The following is an 18,684-nucleotide window of genomic DNA, read 5'->3' as shown; positions in this document are numbered from 1 at the left end:
CGACTCCCGCGCGCCAAATCGCCCGCCACGGCCACGCAACACAGCCCCCTCTTGCAACACAGCCCCCTCTTGCCCCGTCCATCCCCCTAGGCACGAAAGCTCGCCGCACCCCGCACGTCGGGGTCCAGCTGCGCGGTGCCGCGTGCGTGTCCGCCTCGCCCACCTCACTCAACGACCCAACCCCACCCGCCTTATAAAAGCGAGCGCCCGGGCACACAGGTCTCCCTCCACTGCACACACACACACACACCACACGCCGGCTATCTGGCTCTGTACGTGTGTGGCACGGGGCGCGGGGACGAGAGAGCCGTGTCGTCGTCCATTTGGGTTTTGGGCATCGATCGAGTAGTAGCGATGGCGCTGGAGGCCGTGGTGTTCTCCCAGCCCCAGGCGGCGGCGGGCCACTTCGGCTACGGCCGCGGGGACTCGACGACGTACGCGGTGCCGTGGTGCGACCTGCTACAGGGAGGCGTAGGAGGAGGAGGGGGAGGGTTTGGCGATCTCTGCGCGGCGGGCGAGTGGGACCTCGACATCGACACCTGGGCCGCCGCCGCCGCCGCCGCGCCCACCGTGGAGCTGGGGGGCGACGACTGGGACTGGGAGGCGCTCTCCCGGGACTACCAGTCCTCGGACGCCTCCACGGAGTACTACCACGGCGGCAGCAGGAAGGCGGCGGCGGCGCCCGAGCCTGCGGGGAGGAGGAAGCGGAGGCGCGCCAAGGCCGTCAAGAACAAGGAGGAGATCGAGAGCCAGCGCATGACCCACATTGCCGTCGAGCGCAACCGCCGCCGCCAGATGAACGAGTACCTCGCCGTGCTCCGCTCCCTCATGCCGCCGTCCTACGCGCACAGGGTACGTCGTACGTTTGGCAATGTGGTTGGTTGGTATGGTAACATAACAACATCTGCGTTGTGCTTACATTTATTTACGTTACGCGCGCCGCGCAGGGTGACCAGGCATCCATCGTCGGTGGCGCGATCAACTACGTGAGGGAGCTGGAGCAGCTGCTGCAGTCGCTAGAGGTCCAAAAGAGCATCAGGAGCCGGCCGGGTGCAGGCGCCGGCGCCGCTGACAGCTCCCCGTTCGCCGGCTTCTTCAGCTTCCCGCAGTACTCCGCCACCACCACCTCGGCCCACGGAGGCTGCTCGGGCAACAACAACAACAACACGGGCAGCGGAGGAAACCGCAGCGACGCGGCCGCCGCAGGAGCAGGAGCAGCAGGGTCGTCGGCGGTCGCGGACGTGGAGGTGACGATGGTGGAAGGGCACGCCAGCCTCAAGGTGCTGGCGCGGCGGCGGCCCAAGCAGCTGCTGAAGCTCGTCGCGGGGCTGCACCAGCTGCGCATCCCGCCGCTGCACCTCAACGTGACCACCGTCGACGCCATGGTCCTCTACACCTTCAGCCTCAAGGTAATATATATTTGTTTGTTTGTTTGTTTGAAACGAATAATCAGAAGAACTAACTGCCGATGATTATACATATATACTGTATACAAAAGATCGATCCATATACATTCATACTACTGAGTAAATACAACAACGCATCCAAGGCATAAACAACTACATACTCCAAGTTAATTAGTTTAAGCCGGTAGCTAGAGAGTAGAGACAAAACCTAGAAAAAGTAGATTCTCCTCCGTTTCTATATATATGTATATATATATATTAACGAATTAAGCCGGTGGTACGGTGGCCAGCATATATATAATTCTAATGATGGCTTTCCCCGTTGGGACGGTGGCACTGGCAGGTGGAGGATGACTCCAACATGGGCTCTGTTGAGGATATCGCCGCCGCTGTGCATGAGATTATCGGCAGCATAGAGCAGCAGCAGCAGGAGGAGGGAGAGACCGCCGTCATGTGAAGCTCTGCACTCTGCACGACTGCACCCGCACATATCTGCACTCTCTGCATGCCCTCGTCCTGCCAATGGAATCCATTTGCCTCTGTAGTAGTCTGTACACATGTGAGCTAGTGACTGCGATTGCGCCCAGCTGGGCACCTGAGCCATACATGCAGAGCATTATTTGTCCAATCCGTGGTCACAAGCAGAATATGCTGAGAGATCTAGCTAGCTAGTGGGCTGTATGCAATGATCTAAGCAAGCGACAACCTCCGTTTTGGAGTGAGAGCAGTACCTGTAGATAGACACACATACAAATTTGCCTCCCTCAACTCAAGCTACAACCACTACTGCAGTGTGCAGTCTGCATACGCCAGACAGAAGAATGAGTACGTGCTCGGTGATCTATGTATGGCGTGTCGATCTGCTGTATCATCAGTTGCTAGCTGGTACTATACCACTAGCTCATCTCTGGAAATGCGTTAGCTTCAGTACCGCGGCCGTCGTCACCTCGTTCTGTTCCCTTATCAGGTTCAGATCGATGGAATGAATGTTTCAGTCAACTGTAGCACACACGTACGTGTACGTCAGTGGGAACTAAAAAAAATTGTTCTGCGGACAAAAAATGGCGCAGTCGAGGTGCTACTAGAGTACACGGACAGCATGAGTGTGCTCCTGTGCTGTGCCGCTAGAGATTCCATTGACCGTGAAACAGTACTGCTCGCGCGCGATGGGAGATTGATCGGTGTGTCTGTGTGTGTCCAGTGTCCGCATGTCTGCAGTCTGCATGTCCCAAGGACGACGGAGGTAGTAGCCCCGTGTCTCCTCCTCCTCCTCCTGGCACGTGTTGTTTCCGAAATGTAGGTGTCCATCTTCCATGCACACGGACTCGCGCCATGCAACCAAAGTGTAATGCGTGCCGGCCGACCCCGGCCTCGGCCTTAACTATAACACTCTCTGTCTCTCTCTCTCTGATGAAAAAATTGAAAAGCTAAACCGACACATGTTTATACATACCTATACCTGACTGACGACGATGGGAACAACCGACAGAGGATGCGCTCGGATTGTTCGTTGCCCGTTTCGGCCAGGTGTTTCTGGAATCTAGGTGATTGGAACGAATATGGGGCCATATGTTTGGTTTGGACGATTAGTTTTGTGATAAGCAGTCTATCTTAAACAAAGGGGGGAGAAAAGAATGCTTCATCAGAAATGTTCAAAACGTAGCAGGTATGCAGTGCAGGAGCTGTGAAAACTGAAGAGCTTCATCGCCACTGGAACTCTCCCAAGAGAACGAACGAAAGGGCCAATGTTTCTACGACTTCACTCTAGTGCTTAGCTGGATCACACGTGAAACGAGTAAACCGAAGGTTTCGTCCTCAACTGAAGTGCCGACGATGCCTTGAAAGCTAAGGTTTTCTCACTTCCATCAACCTGACAAAAAAAGAGTATGAGAGAGAGAGGGGGGCTTTTATTTGCTTGCTCGAGCAGGGTACCAGCAGCGGTTCAAGCTGAGCCCGGCAAAATTCCAAACGTCACACTGTGGTTAAGGCATGCCAAATTATCGATCGATTGCGTGTCTACCTAACCTGAACATGGGGGGGCGGCGGTGGCAAACTTCAGTTTACTGTTCCATTCTTTGGAATATTCCTTACTGTGCTTATGATGTGGTAGTGGGGGACATCCTTGGGGGGGGGGGGATTCAGTATGCTATTATTTTGAGATGAGAAAGTTGAAGGGATTTTTTTTAAAAAGAACTTAGTTCTGAATGCTTATGGGCCGGGAGCAAAACGAGGCCCAGTCAAATTCTGGCACCGTACGGTTTCTGTGTAATGCCTTCCACTCTTCGAACCGCTGGGCCTAACGAACCGCTGCTGAGCTTTATTCGGCCCGTTTGATCACCGTCGTTTGTCCCCTTGAGATCCGTCGAAAGAAAGCAAAAGGAACTGAAGGCTCTAGAGAGTGACAGAAACAGAAAGGCTATATAGATCCACGATTGCAAAGCATGAAGCGTTCGTCACCATGTACGACAACACAATCCTGCAGCCCACTGCCTGAACATGAACCAAGCACGAAGCTAAGACTCTCTTCAACGGCGTCCGCTTCCCTCCCCCTCCCCTAACATTATAGCCGATATAGGGGCTACAGTGCGCCCCCTACCCTTCACCGGCGTCCTCCTCCTCCTCCTCTCCCTTCCCAATTCTTTCTCTCTCACGCTAAATGGATGGGCACGCTACGCCGCATTCCTCCCCGCAGTCGCTTCCTTCGCCCACACGCCCGCGCGCTCGGAATACTCCGCGGAGGGTGCTCGAGGCGAACCACCGCCCCACTCGCCGCCCCCGCTGGTCATCCCTCCACCCAACCCCGCTCCTCGGGGACCTCTCGTCGCCGGAGCCGCCGGCGGCCTCGAGCGATAGGGATCAACAGCGAGCGCGCGAGCTCGTCCCGCAACCTGATCTGCGAGGACCACCGGGTGGGAGGCTGCGAGATCGACGACGGGTTCGGTTCGATTCGGCTGGCGCGAGCACCAGCCTATCTGAGACGGCCATCGGCGGCGGAGAGACCTGGTGCGCGGCGGAACGCTGAGGTAGGCTTCCGGCGTCTCAGCATTTGTTGTTCATGTTCCCACCGACCCGGCGGCCCGCTACCACGACTGATCTGTTCTGTTCTGCGCCCTCCCGCGAGCAATCAGATCGAAATGTTGGTGTTGGGTACTACTGGGTCCATCTGTAGCTGTTCTTATTGAAAAACTTAGTCTTGTAGCTGAATTGATATATTTGGTTCAAGGATTTATGCTTGACAAATCTAATGCATTCAGATATTCAGTCTCCTAGCTAATGCATCTTAAGGACGGTATTTTTTGGCATAATTGGTGATCTTGTGATTCGTAAATTCAATGTTAAACCTGAGTTGTTCTTTGGCATTTGCAGGTTATCTTATATTCTCGTCAAGACAACTCTCTTCCCTCAGAGCACTGAACAATCATTGTGATTTATGACTAACTCCGAGTGGTGAAACAATTAAGAAAATGCAGAACATCGCGATGGCTGTTAGATGCTCCTGTATTGCTCTTTTCCCTCTACTCTTCTGTTTTATGATCTGTCAGCTTTGCTATGGCACAGTAACTGATATCTAATGTCTGAAGAAGCTGAAGGCATCAGTTGATCTCGACAATAAGTTAGAATGGACATTCAATAACAATACAGAGGGATCCATATGCGGGTTCAATGGTGTGGAGTGCTGGCATCCTAAGGAGAACATGGTCCTTTTGCTTCATCTTGGTAGCTTTGGTCTTAAGGGCGAATTCCCCGATGGACTTGAGAATTGTAGTAGCATGACTTTGTTGGATCTCTCAAGCAACAGCCTCTCTGGACCTATCCCGGCTGACATCTCGAGGAGAGTTCCATTTGTTACAAACCTTGATCTGTCATTTAATAGCTTCTTGGGAGAGATACCAGAAGCACTAGCCAATTGTTCTTATCTCAACATTGTCAATTTACAACATAACAAATTGACTGGAACAATCCCAGTTCAGCTTGCTGCACTCAGTCGCCTAGCCCAGTTTAAATTGTCAGGGCAGATTCCTTCATCTTTGAGCAAGTTTACAGCCTCTGATTTTGCAAATCAAGACCTTTGTGGGAGGCCTCTAAGCAATGATTGCACTGCCAATTCAAGCAGTCGAACGGGGATAATTATTGGTTCTGCTGTTGGTGGTGCAGTTATAACTTTAATAATAGCTGCTGTTATTTTATTCATTGTATTGCAACCCTCGCATTCTTCATAGGAACATTAGTTCCAAGTGCATATTGCTTGATGATGACTATGAGCCTAAGATTTCTGATTTTGGCTTGGCAAGGCTTACGAAGTTTGCTAATTAATTGTGTTCTAAGTTACGGCCGCGCACTGTTCATAGAGCAAATAAAAATAAAACAAATATTGGATGGTAGTTGAGTTAGTTGATGATGAAAGTATAAAATATTGGTGTGGTGGGGTATAGAGGTTTGATATAGGGGGAACCGCTGTAGAGCGTGGAGATATAGGGGGAAAGAGAACGCTGACGTGGCACGTGAGTGGGATATAGGGGGAGAAATTTAGAGGGAACCGCTGAACACAGTCTAAATACTCCAGTTAGCCACAGCCCCACAGGGTCAGTGTATCTGGACTCCATCGTCATGATGATTAATGTTGGTAAGTGTATGTGTATATGTTTTTTTTTTATGAATTTCACATAATTTTCACATATGTAAGTCGACGGGCAACTGGAAGATCACCCTCTTCAACAGCATCTACAACCGTGTGTATGCAGGCTGGCTAAGTGGAGCAAATGATGCTATACTGCTTGAAGTAGTGAAGGAGAGCTTCTACAATAAGCCCGATGAAACTGATTTAAAGCTTGAGGACATATGGCATGCTCTTTGTCATTAGCCAAAGTGGTGCTCGAGACACGATGATCATGACTCTAATGATGAAAGGAAAAGACAACGTAGAGGAGGAAGGGAGAAACGGTGGAGGAGCCACGAATAGCGTTGAGGGTGGCGAGCTATGAAGCGTTTAACATAGTTTAAGGTCATCTCCAGGAAGTCGTGTAAACGGTCATGCAAACTATTGTTCTGCACTATAGATTATAATATTTGAATAGTGTGGTTTAAAATAAGTAGTGTGACAGGAAATAGGATAAAGAGTATGATGGTGATAGTATAGACCGCCTTAGCGCGGGTGACCAGACTGCTGCTGAGCGAGACTATCGGCCAGTGGCAGAGCACTAGTGCCTGCCGCGAACAAAAGTCCGGTGCCGATGCCGATGGAAAGGGTCAGCTAGCTGCATCTGCATGCCCTGCCTGTCGTCGATGCATCGAGTAGCACTTGTCGAGCCAACAGTGGCTCCTTTGTTTTTACAGTAGGCGACAAACCTGTTCCTGTAGCCTGTCTGACAAAGCTGGCGCCGTGACCAGATTTGACACCTACAGTTTATGTGTGCATGCACAGAAGCCCCAGCCACCGTCCGATCACCTAACGTGCGTGATTACTGGCTTCCAGCATTATGTGAATCGCCAACCGATAACGATGAGAAACGCACATATCCGATAAACGCGATGTGTTCTGTCTGTCAGATAAACGCGATGTTGCATCGGAGCCGAGTTGAGGGGACATGGGAAAAAAGACGACACGCCAACACGTCGACGTCGCTGCCCTGGGACACGGCACGACATCTGTTGTCCTGGCACTCTGGAGCGACTAGACTAGCGAGTGCGTGTTGGCACCTTTTTGTTTGATCCATCCATCCATCCATCGGCTGTGCCTACGACTTTTTGGGGCAAAAAAAGAGGTTGCTTCTCCGCTCTGTTTTTAGAGGTCTAGGAACAGATTCCCGCCTCCCCAAAGTTTTGGTTAGGTATGGATTCTTGTAATCATATAAATTTTAATCCGATAAAATTTATCTATTACAGCTAGTTTGATAACTCTGTTTTTCGAGGGTTTCTCATTAACCTAAGGGAGAAAATGAACTAATTTTTTTCTTGAGAAATGGAAATCCATTGAAAAAACTAGGTTGCAAAACTAGCCCATAGAGATCCAGACATTTTGGTTTTTTATGTCTTAGATAATACAGCATAATCTCAATTATCAAACCTTTGATAGATTTCTTGAGATAATGTGCACACTCTAGATTCTAAAAATTTGCTAGTTCCCAAACACAGCCGCCCGAGGGCGGTATCAAAAAATAGGAGTGGCTAGGTTTTGTTTTCGTGATATGACACAACTTGTTTTCTACCGTACGCATTCTAAATGCTCCATCAATCCCAAAATAAATAATTACATACAATTTGAATTTTATATCTAAATAGCTGTTATTTTTACCTCTCAATGCATATTTATGTTGTTTTTACAATTGCATATTTTGGACTCCAAACGTCGCTTCGCATAGATGTGACCTAGAACATCTCCTATTTTACTACAATTTCATCTACTCGGGCACCATACACAAGGAAAGAAAATATGTTAAATGACATTGTAATTAAATAGGAGGTGTTCTTAGTCATGTTTTTTTTGTGAAACAAATGTGTTCGATGGCAAAGTTGTGAAGCGCAATGTTTGGAGTCATAAGTATACAATTGTCTGTGTTTCGAGGGTATCGAGAAATAGATGTAGTGGTTGGGTTTTTGTTCCGTGATAAGACACGACATGTTTCTACTATATGTTTTATACCCTCCCATGCACTAGATGAGACGGTAATCCTCAAGCCAAACAGACGGGTTGGTGGTCCCATCGTACTGAGCGAAGTTGGCAGGAGGCCATAAACACCGAGGAAACTCGCACTGCAGATGGTTGCTCAAATGCCCAAGGCCTTGAGTGGGCCATTGTTGTGGTTGTTGCCCCCCATCAGGGCTGGCGATTCGAGCTACGTCGGCCTGCACTTGGGTGATACATCGCATGTTGATGATTAGGCGCATGTCGCGTGCCCTGCCAAAGCATTCATGCACCAGATTGCCCGACATCTAGGGTTGATGATATGCGTCTTCATCGATCTAACCCTAGGTACGGGTGCTGACGATATTCATTTGTCGGCTCACCCCCCCCCCCCCCCCCCCTTTAAGGAGGAAGTCTGCCTGGAGGTATAGTGGGAGTGATGAGTGGCGGCGTGCTCGATATTGGCACCGAGGGCTCTTGAGTCATGTGTTAGCGAAGTCTCTTGTCGGTGTCGATCGTGCGTTTTTATATGTTACTGTGACACTCTGACTTTTGGGTCCGTTTTACCAGCTTTTTTTTAAAAAAAAGTTTTTATAAGAATCAAGGAGAATCTAGGTATTATGAGATTACTTACTGAGGAAGATAAATAAAACTATAGAGTTTATAATCTATAAAGTGACGGATTATCTTTCATTTCATGACAACTTGACCGATTCATTGTTTATATTAATTTTGGATGACCGATTCATTGTTTATATTAATTTTGGATGCACTAAACGATTCCCCCAAAAGTGGGGGCAATAAGATGGACGTTTGGCGGTCCCAGGCAGAGCTGGAAAAAGACGAAAAGTGGTCTGTATCTCCATTGTCGCCGGGGACTTGCAAAGTTGCAAGCAAGTGCGCGCTGCATGCCGCTACATACGTTCAATTGACACTCGTGGCGGACCATGTTCGTGCGATCCGCAAAGAGTTCCGTCGCGCGTGTGTGTGACACGTACAATTGACACGAAGCACGATGTTGATCGGCCGATAACAACGGCAGCAGCAGGAAAAGAAAAAAAAAGAAAACCGCTTTCCTCATGTATCTGCACCAGATACTGTAAGATAATAAGGTATAGCCCATAGGCTAGTAACCGAGCAACTGTACTAGTCTCTCTTTCAAAGCCTTGCATGCACGGCCATGCATGACACGAGGATAGAAAAAAAAAAGAAGTCTTTGGCATGAGGCAAACCAGCCAAAGCACTCCACGTCGTCAGCTAGCTAGCGGGCGTTGTCTTCGCGTGCCTGCCGTGGGAAAGAGGATGGGCACGAGGAGGAACAGGCTCGCTGGGGCAACGCATCTAGTCTAGAACATCGATTTGACATCACGCACGCCGCAGCGCACGAATCTGTGAGCCGCAGCAAGCAGTAGCCTGCTGCCTGCCTAGGCTTGCTAGTGCTTAGACTGTCTTCAACGGTTCCCCCTAAATTTCTCCCCCTATATCTCATTCACGTGTCACGTCAGCGTTCTCTCTCCCCCTATATCTCTACGCTCTACAGCGGTTCCCCCTATATCAAACCTCTATACCCCACCACACCAATATTTTATACTTTCATCATCAACTAACTCAACTACCATCTAATATTTGTTTTATTTTTATTTGCTCTATGAATAGTGTGCAGTCGTAACTTAGTCCATAATTAATTAGCAAACTTCATAATTAGCAAACTTCGTAATTAGTATAATTAGCAAACTTCGTAATATTTGTTTTAACATCCAATTTTCTTGCTCTAGCACCCATAACATGATAGATTCCTGAGGGACACAATATTTAATTTCTTTATCTCCAAGACTCCAAACAGCTAAGAATCACATATCCAGTTTCCTGCCACTAACGGACAACTCTTCAACAAGTTTCAAGCTAGTTTTCAACTTAACTTTCAGTAAAATTTAACAAAATTCAAGTAGATTTACATTTGTCCCATTATAGGACTCATATGGAAATTGAACAAAACTCTGACTGTGAATACACTTCTACAAATCGTTTCTCAACAAACAGTTCATTCAACGAACTGGATCGACTGCCACAATTATATGGCTCCCTAGATCGCACTAGGACACCTAGGTTTAGAACAGAACAGATCAGAGGAACATGGGAGAAATTTGGGGAGTAGCACAGTCGATCGAGACTCGAGAGACGCCGGAGGAGGGGAGGGATGATGTGGCCGCCGCGTCCTTCGCGTTGCCGGGCGCCGTCGAGGTCGCGCGCGCCGAGGTGCTGTGCGTGCATCGGTACAGCGGGAGCATGCCGCTGGGCACGGCGGCCACCATCTCCTGCAGCTATCTGGTCAGCACGGCCACCATGGTCTACGCGCAGCACCTCAGCCGCGGACTCCCGGACCCCGCCGTTGACCTGCTCTGTCCCGGCGTGATCGTCTTCTCCGTCGGCCTCGCCGGCAACAAGCCCTTGTGGCGGTCGCGCGATCCAGTGGCGAGCGAGGCCGGGAGTTCCACGCAGCCCGCTGCGGAGCCATCCCCTGGGCTGCGGTCCCACGCGATTGAGACGGAGAGCGGGCGCGAGGAATAGGGGCAGCGGCTGTGAGTGACTGAGGGGAGCGCGAGAGGGCGAGCGCGGCAGCGAGGAAGCCGGTGAGGCCGAAGAGGAGGCAGGCCGCGGAGAAGGCCAGCGTCGAGAGCAGCCGGCGTTGAAACCGTCGCCGCCGAACGTTAAGGTTCCGGGCGCCGGCGCGCAGGGAAGAAGCCAACGAACGACGTCGGGTAGCGTTCCCCTTCATCTGGTGTGAGAGAGAGTGCTGCTGCTGGATAGAGGAGAGAGGAGGGGGCGCCGTTGCAGTAGATAGAGGTCTACTGTATCCGCTAAAGGACCTACAGTAATAGAAGAGGGGGACGCCCACGACAACGGTTGAAGACAGTCTTAGCTAGCTCCAACTGCAGCATCGCTATTCGCGGACCTGGCATCGCGGTCAGTCCTCGTCCTCCTACTACTTTAATCTGCCCGTGGGCCCCGAGACGGCGGCTCTGAGCTGGAGTGCCGGCACAGTGGCTGCCACGTTTCGCCAACACGCAAGCTCCGGTAGTTCCTTCCTGCAGAACATGCCGTGCGCCATTATTCGCGCCATCTGCCCTGGGTTCGTTTATTTTTATTTATCTACGGGGGAGCGTAGAGACTGTGTTCTAGATGTCGTGCACATGCATTCTAGACTGTGTTCGACTTCGATAGCTGCTCCTGCTCGTCGTCGGTGGCTAGCGTGTTCGTCGCGTCGGCTGCGTGGAAACGAAATTTGCCGTGATGTATAGTCGACTACGGTGGCCCGGGTTCACATTGCCCCTCCTCCGGCCTTACTAACAGGCAATGCATGCCAATTGGTTGCCAACACAAGGACATCGTGGCGCTGTCGAACCTGCGACCTGCTGCTTGCTTGCTTTTTTATTTATACCACCCCCATGGCCGCTTGGGTCAGTTGTTTGCACCTGTGGCCTCTCTCTCTCTCTCTCTCTCTCTCTCTCTCTACTCCCTCTCTCACACCCGTCCTGCAGTCCTGCTCAGCAAGGAAGGAGATAGGGATCACCGCCAACTCGTTTGTGCGTGCAACTCGGCTCCTGCTTTTCCAAGACCCCTGCCGCAGTCTCACAATAGAATCACCGCCATTTCCGAATCCCTTCCAGAGCTCAGCTGCCAAGTGCCGGTCACAGATGAAGAGGCAATCCAAGAGGCCCACCGCCAGCCGTGACTCCCCAGAAACGGGTACAGGTACCGTACAGCGCAGTTGCTGCCTGCGAGATCTCCTTGTTTTCTGTGTACTTCTTGCGTCCGTGACAGAATACCTCTGGAGTATACTACTAGTATGCTTTTCACATTTTATGATGAGTGTTGCATTGCATCTGCCTGCATTCCATTTCCCCATTTGGTTCGCAACGCATGTTCTTCGCAGTTCCAGCAAATCCGAGCGTCGGTACGTACTTAACCGCACGCGCGTATATATTATTATTGCAGTGGACAAGCAGCTGGCGCTCGCGGAGTCCCTAACGGCGCGGAAGACGGAGCCCGACGAGCTGGGGGAGAAGAAGCGGCGCCTGGCGCCGGACCAGGTGCGCGCGCTGGAGCGCTGCTTCGAGGCGGACAACAGGCTGGACCCGGACCGCAAGGCCCGCGTCGCGCGCGACCTCGCGCTGAACCCGCGCCAGGTCGCCGTCTGGTTCCAGAACCGCCGCGCGCGCTGGAAGGCCAAGGCCCTCCACCGCGACTTCGCGGCGCTGCGCGCGCGCCACGACGCGCTCCGCCGCGACAAGGACGCCCTCGCCGCCGAGGTACCTACCTACGCGCGATCGCTGTCATAGTGTCTTGTCGCCGCCGCCAGTCGGCCGTCTGCTCTTTGCGGTCTTGTGTCGCGGACAGCGTAGCGTGTCACTCACTCACTGACGTGTCGTTTTCGCGCCGGTCCTCAGATAAGGGAGCTGAGGCAGAAGCTGGCAGAGCCCGCGGCTGTGAAGACGGAGGCGACGGGCAGTGACACGGCGGAGGCGCGCCCGACGACGACGACGACGGCCGGCGCGCCGGCACCGCCCGCGGGGGGCTGCAAGGACGGCTCGTCGGACAGCGACTCGAGCGTGGTCCTCAACGACGACGTGGACGCGTCGCCGTACTCCGGCGCGGCGTTCGAGCAGCCGGGCGCCTTCGCCGGGTTCGGTGCGCCGTTCTTGGCCGCATCGGCGGCGGCGGCGCCGCCACCGACGGGCTGCTCGTCTCCCCCCGTGTTCGAGACCAAGTGGCAGCACGGGCCGACGACGTACGCTTTCGAATCGTACAAGAGCTGCTGCGCCGGATACGGCTTCACGGAGGAATGGCTCGCCAGCTCGGACGTCGTCGGCAGCGACGGCGCGGCCGGCTTCTTCTCGGAGGATCACGCCTCCAGCCTCAACTTTAGCTGGTGTGCGAGTGGCGCCCAGGACTGGGAGTGAGCGAGGTTTTTGGTCTCTGCACGGTTACTGTAAAGACACCATATCTTATGAGCAAGGAGCCCTGCTGCTCCCATGAGCAAAATCAATTCAGACCACACCCTCCATATCCAACGGTGCTGCGTCAGGGGGGTTTTTGTAAAATGTACAGAGTTACAAAGAACATTTTACAAAACCCCCTGACACAGCACCGTTGGATGTGGAGGGTGTGGTCTGGATTGATTTTGCTCATGGGAGCACCAACGCTCCTTGCGCACAAGATACGTTCTCTACTGTAAAACCAATGTTACGGCTGCATTGTACATTGGGCTCGTTTCCACAACAAGGCGCCTGCACTAGCTAGTAGCTAGTGGCCAACGCGGCAAAGCGAGCGGACATCCATCGCACGGCGGGAAAAGAGGATTAGTTATGTCCAAACGGGCTACAAGGGATGGCTAAGCAGAGCCTCATCAGACACGTCGGTCTTGCAGTACCGCGCCAATGTGATCAGGTTGAGATTCAGCCACGACACCACGGAGTTGTCGAGCCCGACACACTATGTCCTCTAAACAACTTTTTTTCTAAACAGCTTTTCTGCAAATCTGGATTCCTAGACAATTTAGCTGTATTAGGAATATGAATATCACGGAGTTTACGTAGGGAGAAAGATAAATGAGTTTGCACGATTTAGGGTTTAGAAAGCGACAAATTCCTTCCGTCGCGTCGATTTAGTAGATTATGCATCCACGTTGATATGGACAATTTTTACATGAGCGATTCTCACAAAAAGCGAACCGGAAAGAGGAACGTTTGACGGACGAAGTCGATTCTGACGTATAGAATGCCAGAAGCCGAAAGAAATGGTGCCTATGTTTGGCAAGGGTATTAAAGCGGCCAAACACCTTCCATCAATTCATAATAACATGTATATCTTCAAGTCAAAAGTTCAGCTTCTAAGTAGATAAGGCCTTGTTCCAAACCCTATAAAACTAATTGTTAGCGGCTAAAATTAGCTAAAAGATTTAGAATAGATCTGCTAATGTACCAATTAATTGTTAGCTATACTTGAAAATAGTCATTAGTTGCTAGTTGCCTGAACCTAGCTAAAAACCAGCTAATAGGTGGTTGATGACCAAATTGTTCCTGGCCATTTCTATCTATTAGCTTATCGGAAAAGGCGACATGGGTAGTGAGGACATTTAGCTTATCACAACAATCTATTAGCTTCAGGTTTAGAACCCTTAGATAATAGTTAGCCAGCCAATTCGGCTAACAACTTATTAGTTGGCTAACGATTAGCTCTAGGGTTTTGGACATGGCCTAAGTAACAGATTATAGTAAATAAGATAGATTACAACATGGCACACATCACATGTTTAGCTTCTAAGTCATATATCACAATATAAGGTAACCAGTTATAAGTTTAAATTATCTAAGTCACATATCCATCACACAATCATAGATAACAAAAGGCAAATTAAGTTTGGAGCTTGCAATGGCTTCATGGTTCAAATCTATATAGGTAAACATTCACCTTTGTGAAAAAAATAGTGCAATCGACTTCATATAAAGTTCATTACATGAACCATCAAATATCCAGAGTCTTAATAATATTACAAAACCATTACATAAATGTTATGACTCATGAAGATAGAGTAATTCAAAGATCTCTTTATGCTCCTTATCCTCTACCATACGTTGAAGCCTTGATTTCGCCACACAAGGATGCAAGTTGTTGGCAAGCAATCGAACCTTAGCAATAAATATTATTTTACCTCTATTGTCATGTTTGGTCTGCTCATTGCCACACTTGTATTTACATTATTAGCTTTACTTGTTAGTGTGTTAGTTGCCTGAGTAGCTAGCTTAGTAGTAATGTAGTTGTAACTAGCTTAGTTGCTCGCGTTTAGTAGCTTTAATAGTTGTAGCTCTTTCTTGCTAGTGTAGCTTGTTTGTTTGTTTGAGATTGACTTAGAGACCAAGCTACTAGAATTGATTAAGAGGTTTGCTTGTAATGGGATAGAGTTGGTGCAAAGTAGAGGCTAGTTAGGATCAAGTTTTATAGTAACTACTTTGCTCTAATTAAGTTGTGTTTTTGTGGAAACATTTTATACGCTATTTAACCACCATCTAGTTATCTAGATCCTAACATTTGGTGAAGATCGACAATCAATTTTGTTGCAACGCCTTCGACACGACTACTTGATCTTCTTCGTGACAAATGTGACTTCTTTCTACTACTTCTTGGTAGTCAGTCGCCGGTGATGGTGATCGGCTTTGCTACTTTTTCGCACGGGGACTAGCGGGGCGAATACACCAGCAAATGGTATGTTGACTAGCGGGGCTCTTTCTATTTTTCATGTTCGAATTTATGGCTGGTATGCTGCTCGTGATCTTGTTAGCGACTACCACACATGTATAAAAGCGTTATCTGTTGCGAAATTCCGAACGACGGATGTAGAAGCGACTTGCAACCCAGCCGTCTCCGCTGATTAGCAGGTTGGCTGCACAACCAACAACCTGACTTTCTTGCTATTGTCCCATTAGGACTTATCCCAAAATATGCCGAGAGAACGTGACCCATGGGCTAGGTTATAGCCCGAAAATCGTACTTTGCACAAAGCTTTTAGTCAAAAGCCCAGTTATGAGTTATCTGCCATTTGGGCCTTTTGGGATGTGTGATCTATGTAGTATCCTACATCGGTCCGTCTAGAGCCCTACAGTACATACACGCAAGTGCTGAAGGACGCACCAACACGTTCGCGGCGAAAAGCCGACACATGGTCACTGTCTGGCGTGTGTGCGTCTGTATCGTGGGACAGTGTCCCTGCTTGTGAGGCTTCTCGTAAGTAGTGGCCGTATGCCTTGGGCAAGGGGAGGATTTTCTGAATACGGAATAGAATTGCTTACTGTTGCCTTCGTTCTCCTCTCTTTGCTACCTTCGTCTTTCTCTCATTCTTCCCTACCCTAGATCTCTCCTCTTCTTCATTCCTTAGTTGTAGCTAACAATTTATATCAGAGTACACAAATATGCGCCGCAATTAATTGCATCGGCCGGCACGCCCAAGATCCCCGGACATTGACCAGCCTCGCTCTCGTCTTTTTTGTTTTCTTCCAATAAACATGAATGCACGTCAATTTGATGGAATTGGGAGGCAACAGGTGGCTCGCCGTCGCCGACAATGCCGTGGCGGGACGGGACGGCGAAAGCGAACGCCAACGAGCAGCTAGCACGACGACAAGCGTAAGCGGCTCGCGCCTCGCACTCGTGCTACCGCAAAACAGCATGGCGTTCCCCGTTCCGAGCGCACGGGTGACGCGTCCCGGTCGTTGTCCCGGCGACCTACCTACCAAATGATCTAGCGGTAGCGGTCCAGTCCACCGTACTGGCACTGTAGTCTATGATGATCAGTGGCCCCCGAATGTCTGATCAAGTCTGAACCCACGCCCGAACACGGCGCAGCGGCAGCCAAATTCCACCACCATCCGGTTCCGGTGCCGCCCGGCCCGACCCGTACGGCGCACGGCCGGGCGCGAGGCACACGCGCGCATCAGAGAGCTGCGTAGCTGACCAGTCAAGTCCACCGTGCGAGTGACGCGTCGCCCACGGCCACTCGTCGTCCACGCGGTTGGGCTCGCGGGCCATATCTTTCCCATCTTTCGAGCGTGTTTTTTTCCTTTTCCGCACTTACGTCTCTAATCTCTATCGAGGTGACCGGAAGCTACGAGACGAGCTTCTTTTGGCCGTCCGCTGTGCGTGGGCCGCGCTTAGATTCTCTGTGTCGTTCGCTTCCCGTCTATCCTCTGTCGACTGCGTCACTACTCACTGTGATCCTTTTTATCTATTCGCTTGACTTTAATCCTTAATTCGTATCAGATTCTACTGCTTCTATGTGTTTCTGTCTCTTTAAGTTACAGATGCAGCAGTTTATCTCAAACGAACAGTATGAACATAGTATGAACATGTGGTATTACTCTACTCGTTAGCCATGCAGATAACTCACTGCTATGTTTGTGCAAGCGATGGCCGCAGAGGAGGAGGCATAAAACGAACCACGAAGCACAAACACGGCTTTTAATCCAAAACCGAAGAAAACCGATCTATCATCCATCGTGGCTTGCGCCTCGCGGTCGCGGAACGCGCCCCCCGCCCTTTTTATCTCAACTGACACGACAACCATTAACGCGTCCCCGGCCCCCCCTTTTTTTTAATCTCAACAACCATTCCCAGTCCTCCCTCTCCCCTCTCTCTCGTCTCAACGGACGCCGCGACTTCACTTCCTCGCCGTACTAGGCCGAAGCACAGAGACAGCGCCCGGCGGTTCGGCACTTCGGCCATGCGGCGATCAGAGTGGGAGGACCGGTGCAATCGGCACCCGGACCACCGCACGTCCAAAGGCGTCTGCCCGTACTGCCTCCGCGACCACCTCGCGCGCCTCTCCGCCTCCGCCTCGGCGGCCCCCACCACCAGGCGCGCCTCCTCATCCTCTTCCTCGGCGACCACATCCGCGTGCTCCTCCGGCGGCTCGTCCCCGCCGCGCCACCGCGCCGCGCTCTCCGCGGACGTCAGCTCGGTCCACGTTGTCGCCGGCTCCTCCTTCGCCGACGCCGCCTCCTCCTCCTTCGCCGACGCCGCCGCCTTCTCGCAGCCGCTGATGCCGACCTCTGCTAGTAAGAAGCCGCCGCCAACGGCGGCGGCGGCAGCGGCAGGGAGGCGAGACGAGGCGGCGCAACCGGCGAGGGGGAAGGCGGAGGTGAGGAGGAAGAAGATCGGGAGGTTCCTGTCCAGGCTCGTCGGGGCGGAGAAGCGGCGGCACACCGGGGACGGCGGCGGCGAGCTCGTCCACTCCAAAACCATGAAGGAGAAGACGGCGTTCAAGTGGGTGTTCTTCTGAATTCCACCATCTCAGACCAGATGCCACCACCATGCACACACGCTCGAGGACCAGTTTCCTCGATCGGTCGGTATATAGTTCCCCCTCACGTACTTTTGTGCTTAAATTAATCTGCAGTTTTAGCACGGTTTCTTTTCTATTGTGTACACGAGAACTCTAAGCCAAAACCATTGACCATTCTGTACTATTTGGGATTTTTTCTTTGGGAAAAAGGTTATATGAGAAACCGTGTATGCTTATTTTGTAAAATTAGAAGGAAAGTACAACAGCTACGAAGTGTAAAGTATATTACGTGGATCTTAAATCTATGTTCCAGTATCCGATAGTGTTTTAGTTTATGTAATCTGTGCCATGAATCCAACCGCCTTTTCTTTTCTTTTCATGAAACTGTGAACATTTGTTTCATCTGATAACATACACTTAGGCTGAGTCCAGTGCACAGCCTCCCTCTCGCCCCTGCCACGTCAGCTCTCGCCTCCGCTCTCGCCTCTGCTGCTCCAGTGCACAGGCTGCAGCAGGCTACAGCCTCAGGCTATAGCCACATCAGCTTTTCTATTTCAGAATTAAGTAATTCACGCGGATTTATTTCAACGCTCAGAAAATTATGTCTAATGATTATTATGTCCCCATACATGTTCAACCAAATCATTTAGTAGTTGTGTATACATCGATGTGTCCGTCATCTCGTTGTCCATTTGAATCCTAGCTGCTAGGCTCGGGGTTGCATTGTAGTAGATCGACGGGCCGACTGTAGAATCGACTGTCTCATATGTCTCGTCTAAATCGGCATCATGCTCGTCATCGATGATCATATTGTGCAAAAT

General features: G+C 50.8%; 4 protein-coding genes across 4 annotated transcripts; all 4 read left to right on the top strand.

Moving 5' to 3' along the window:
• The first annotated feature begins 229 nt into the window (after positions 1 to 229).
• LOC100273916 (uncharacterized) lies at positions 230 to 2,460 on the top strand. Its single transcript, NM_001148308.2, has 3 exons — positions 230 to 852; positions 948 to 1,409; positions 1,750 to 2,460. The coding sequence occupies exons 1-3, from the start codon at positions 355 to 357 to the stop codon at positions 1,861 to 1,863; spliced, it is 1,074 nt and encodes a 357-aa protein (NP_001141780.2). The 5' UTR covers positions 230 to 354; the 3' UTR covers positions 1,864 to 2,460.
• A 2,518-nt stretch (positions 2,461 to 4,978) lies between these two features.
• LOC103640419 (probably inactive leucine-rich repeat receptor-like protein kinase At5g48380) lies at positions 4,979 to 5,701 on the top strand (the record flags this gene model as incomplete). Its single annotated transcript, XM_023301102.1, has 1 exon — positions 4,979 to 5,701. A coding segment is annotated over one exon (648 nt), but the record flags the coding sequence as incomplete, so codon positions are not given.
• A 5,823-nt stretch (positions 5,702 to 11,524) lies between these two features.
• On the top strand, positions 11,525 to 13,575 carry LOC100282963 (homeodomain-leucine zipper transcription factor TaHDZipI-1). Its single transcript, NM_001369269.1, has 3 exons — positions 11,525 to 11,781; positions 12,025 to 12,338; positions 12,477 to 13,575. The coding sequence occupies exons 1-3, from the start codon at positions 11,724 to 11,726 to the stop codon at positions 12,987 to 12,989; spliced, it is 885 nt and encodes a 294-aa protein (NP_001356198.1). The 5' UTR covers positions 11,525 to 11,723; the 3' UTR covers positions 12,990 to 13,575.
• A 3,657-nt stretch (positions 13,576 to 17,232) lies between these two features.
• Positions 17,233 to 18,083, top strand: LOC100382983 (uncharacterized). The gene has a single exon (NM_001175667.1). The coding sequence runs from the start codon at positions 17,303 to 17,305 to the stop codon at positions 17,858 to 17,860; it is 558 nt and encodes a 185-aa protein (NP_001169138.1). The 5' UTR covers positions 17,233 to 17,302; the 3' UTR covers positions 17,861 to 18,083.
• The last annotated feature ends 601 nt before the right edge of the window (positions 18,084 to 18,684 follow it).

This window comes from Zea mays, chromosome 9 (assembly GCF_902167145.1).
Source record: "Zea mays cultivar B73 chromosome 9, Zm-B73-REFERENCE-NAM-5.0, whole genome shotgun sequence".
In the NCBI taxonomy this organism is placed as follows: domain Eukaryota; kingdom Viridiplantae; phylum Streptophyta; class Magnoliopsida; order Poales; family Poaceae; genus Zea; species Zea mays.
This window is presented reverse-complemented; position numbering and strand designations above follow the sequence as displayed.

Excerpts from the sequence above, each read along its gene's own strand:
- LOC100282963 (NM_001369269.1), top strand. The coding sequence starts at position 11,724 with ATGAAGAGGCAATCCAAGAGGCCCACCGCCAGCCGTGACTCCCCAGAA. Across the intron at positions 11,782-12,024 it reads CTCCCCAGAAACGGGTACAG|TGGACAAGCAGCTGGCGCTC; the intron begins GTACCGTACAGC and ends TTATTATTGCAG. Across the intron at positions 12,339-12,476 it reads AGGACGCCCTCGCCGCCGAG|ATAAGGGAGCTGAGGCAGAA; the intron begins GTACCTACCTAC and ends GCCGGTCCTCAG.
- LOC100382983 (NM_001175667.1), top strand. The coding sequence starts at position 17,303 with ATGCGGCGATCAGAGTGGGAGGACCGGTGCAATCGGCACCCGGACCAC.
- LOC100273916 (NM_001148308.2), top strand. The coding sequence starts at position 355 with ATGGCGCTGGAGGCCGTGGTGTTCTCCCAGCCCCAGGCGGCGGCGGGC. Across the intron at positions 853-947 it reads CGCCGTCCTACGCGCACAGG|GGTGACCAGGCATCCATCGT; the intron begins GTACGTCGTACG and ends CGCGCCGCGCAG. Across the intron at positions 1,410-1,749 it reads TCTACACCTTCAGCCTCAAG|GTGGAGGATGACTCCAACAT; the intron begins GTAATATATATT and ends TGGCACTGGCAG.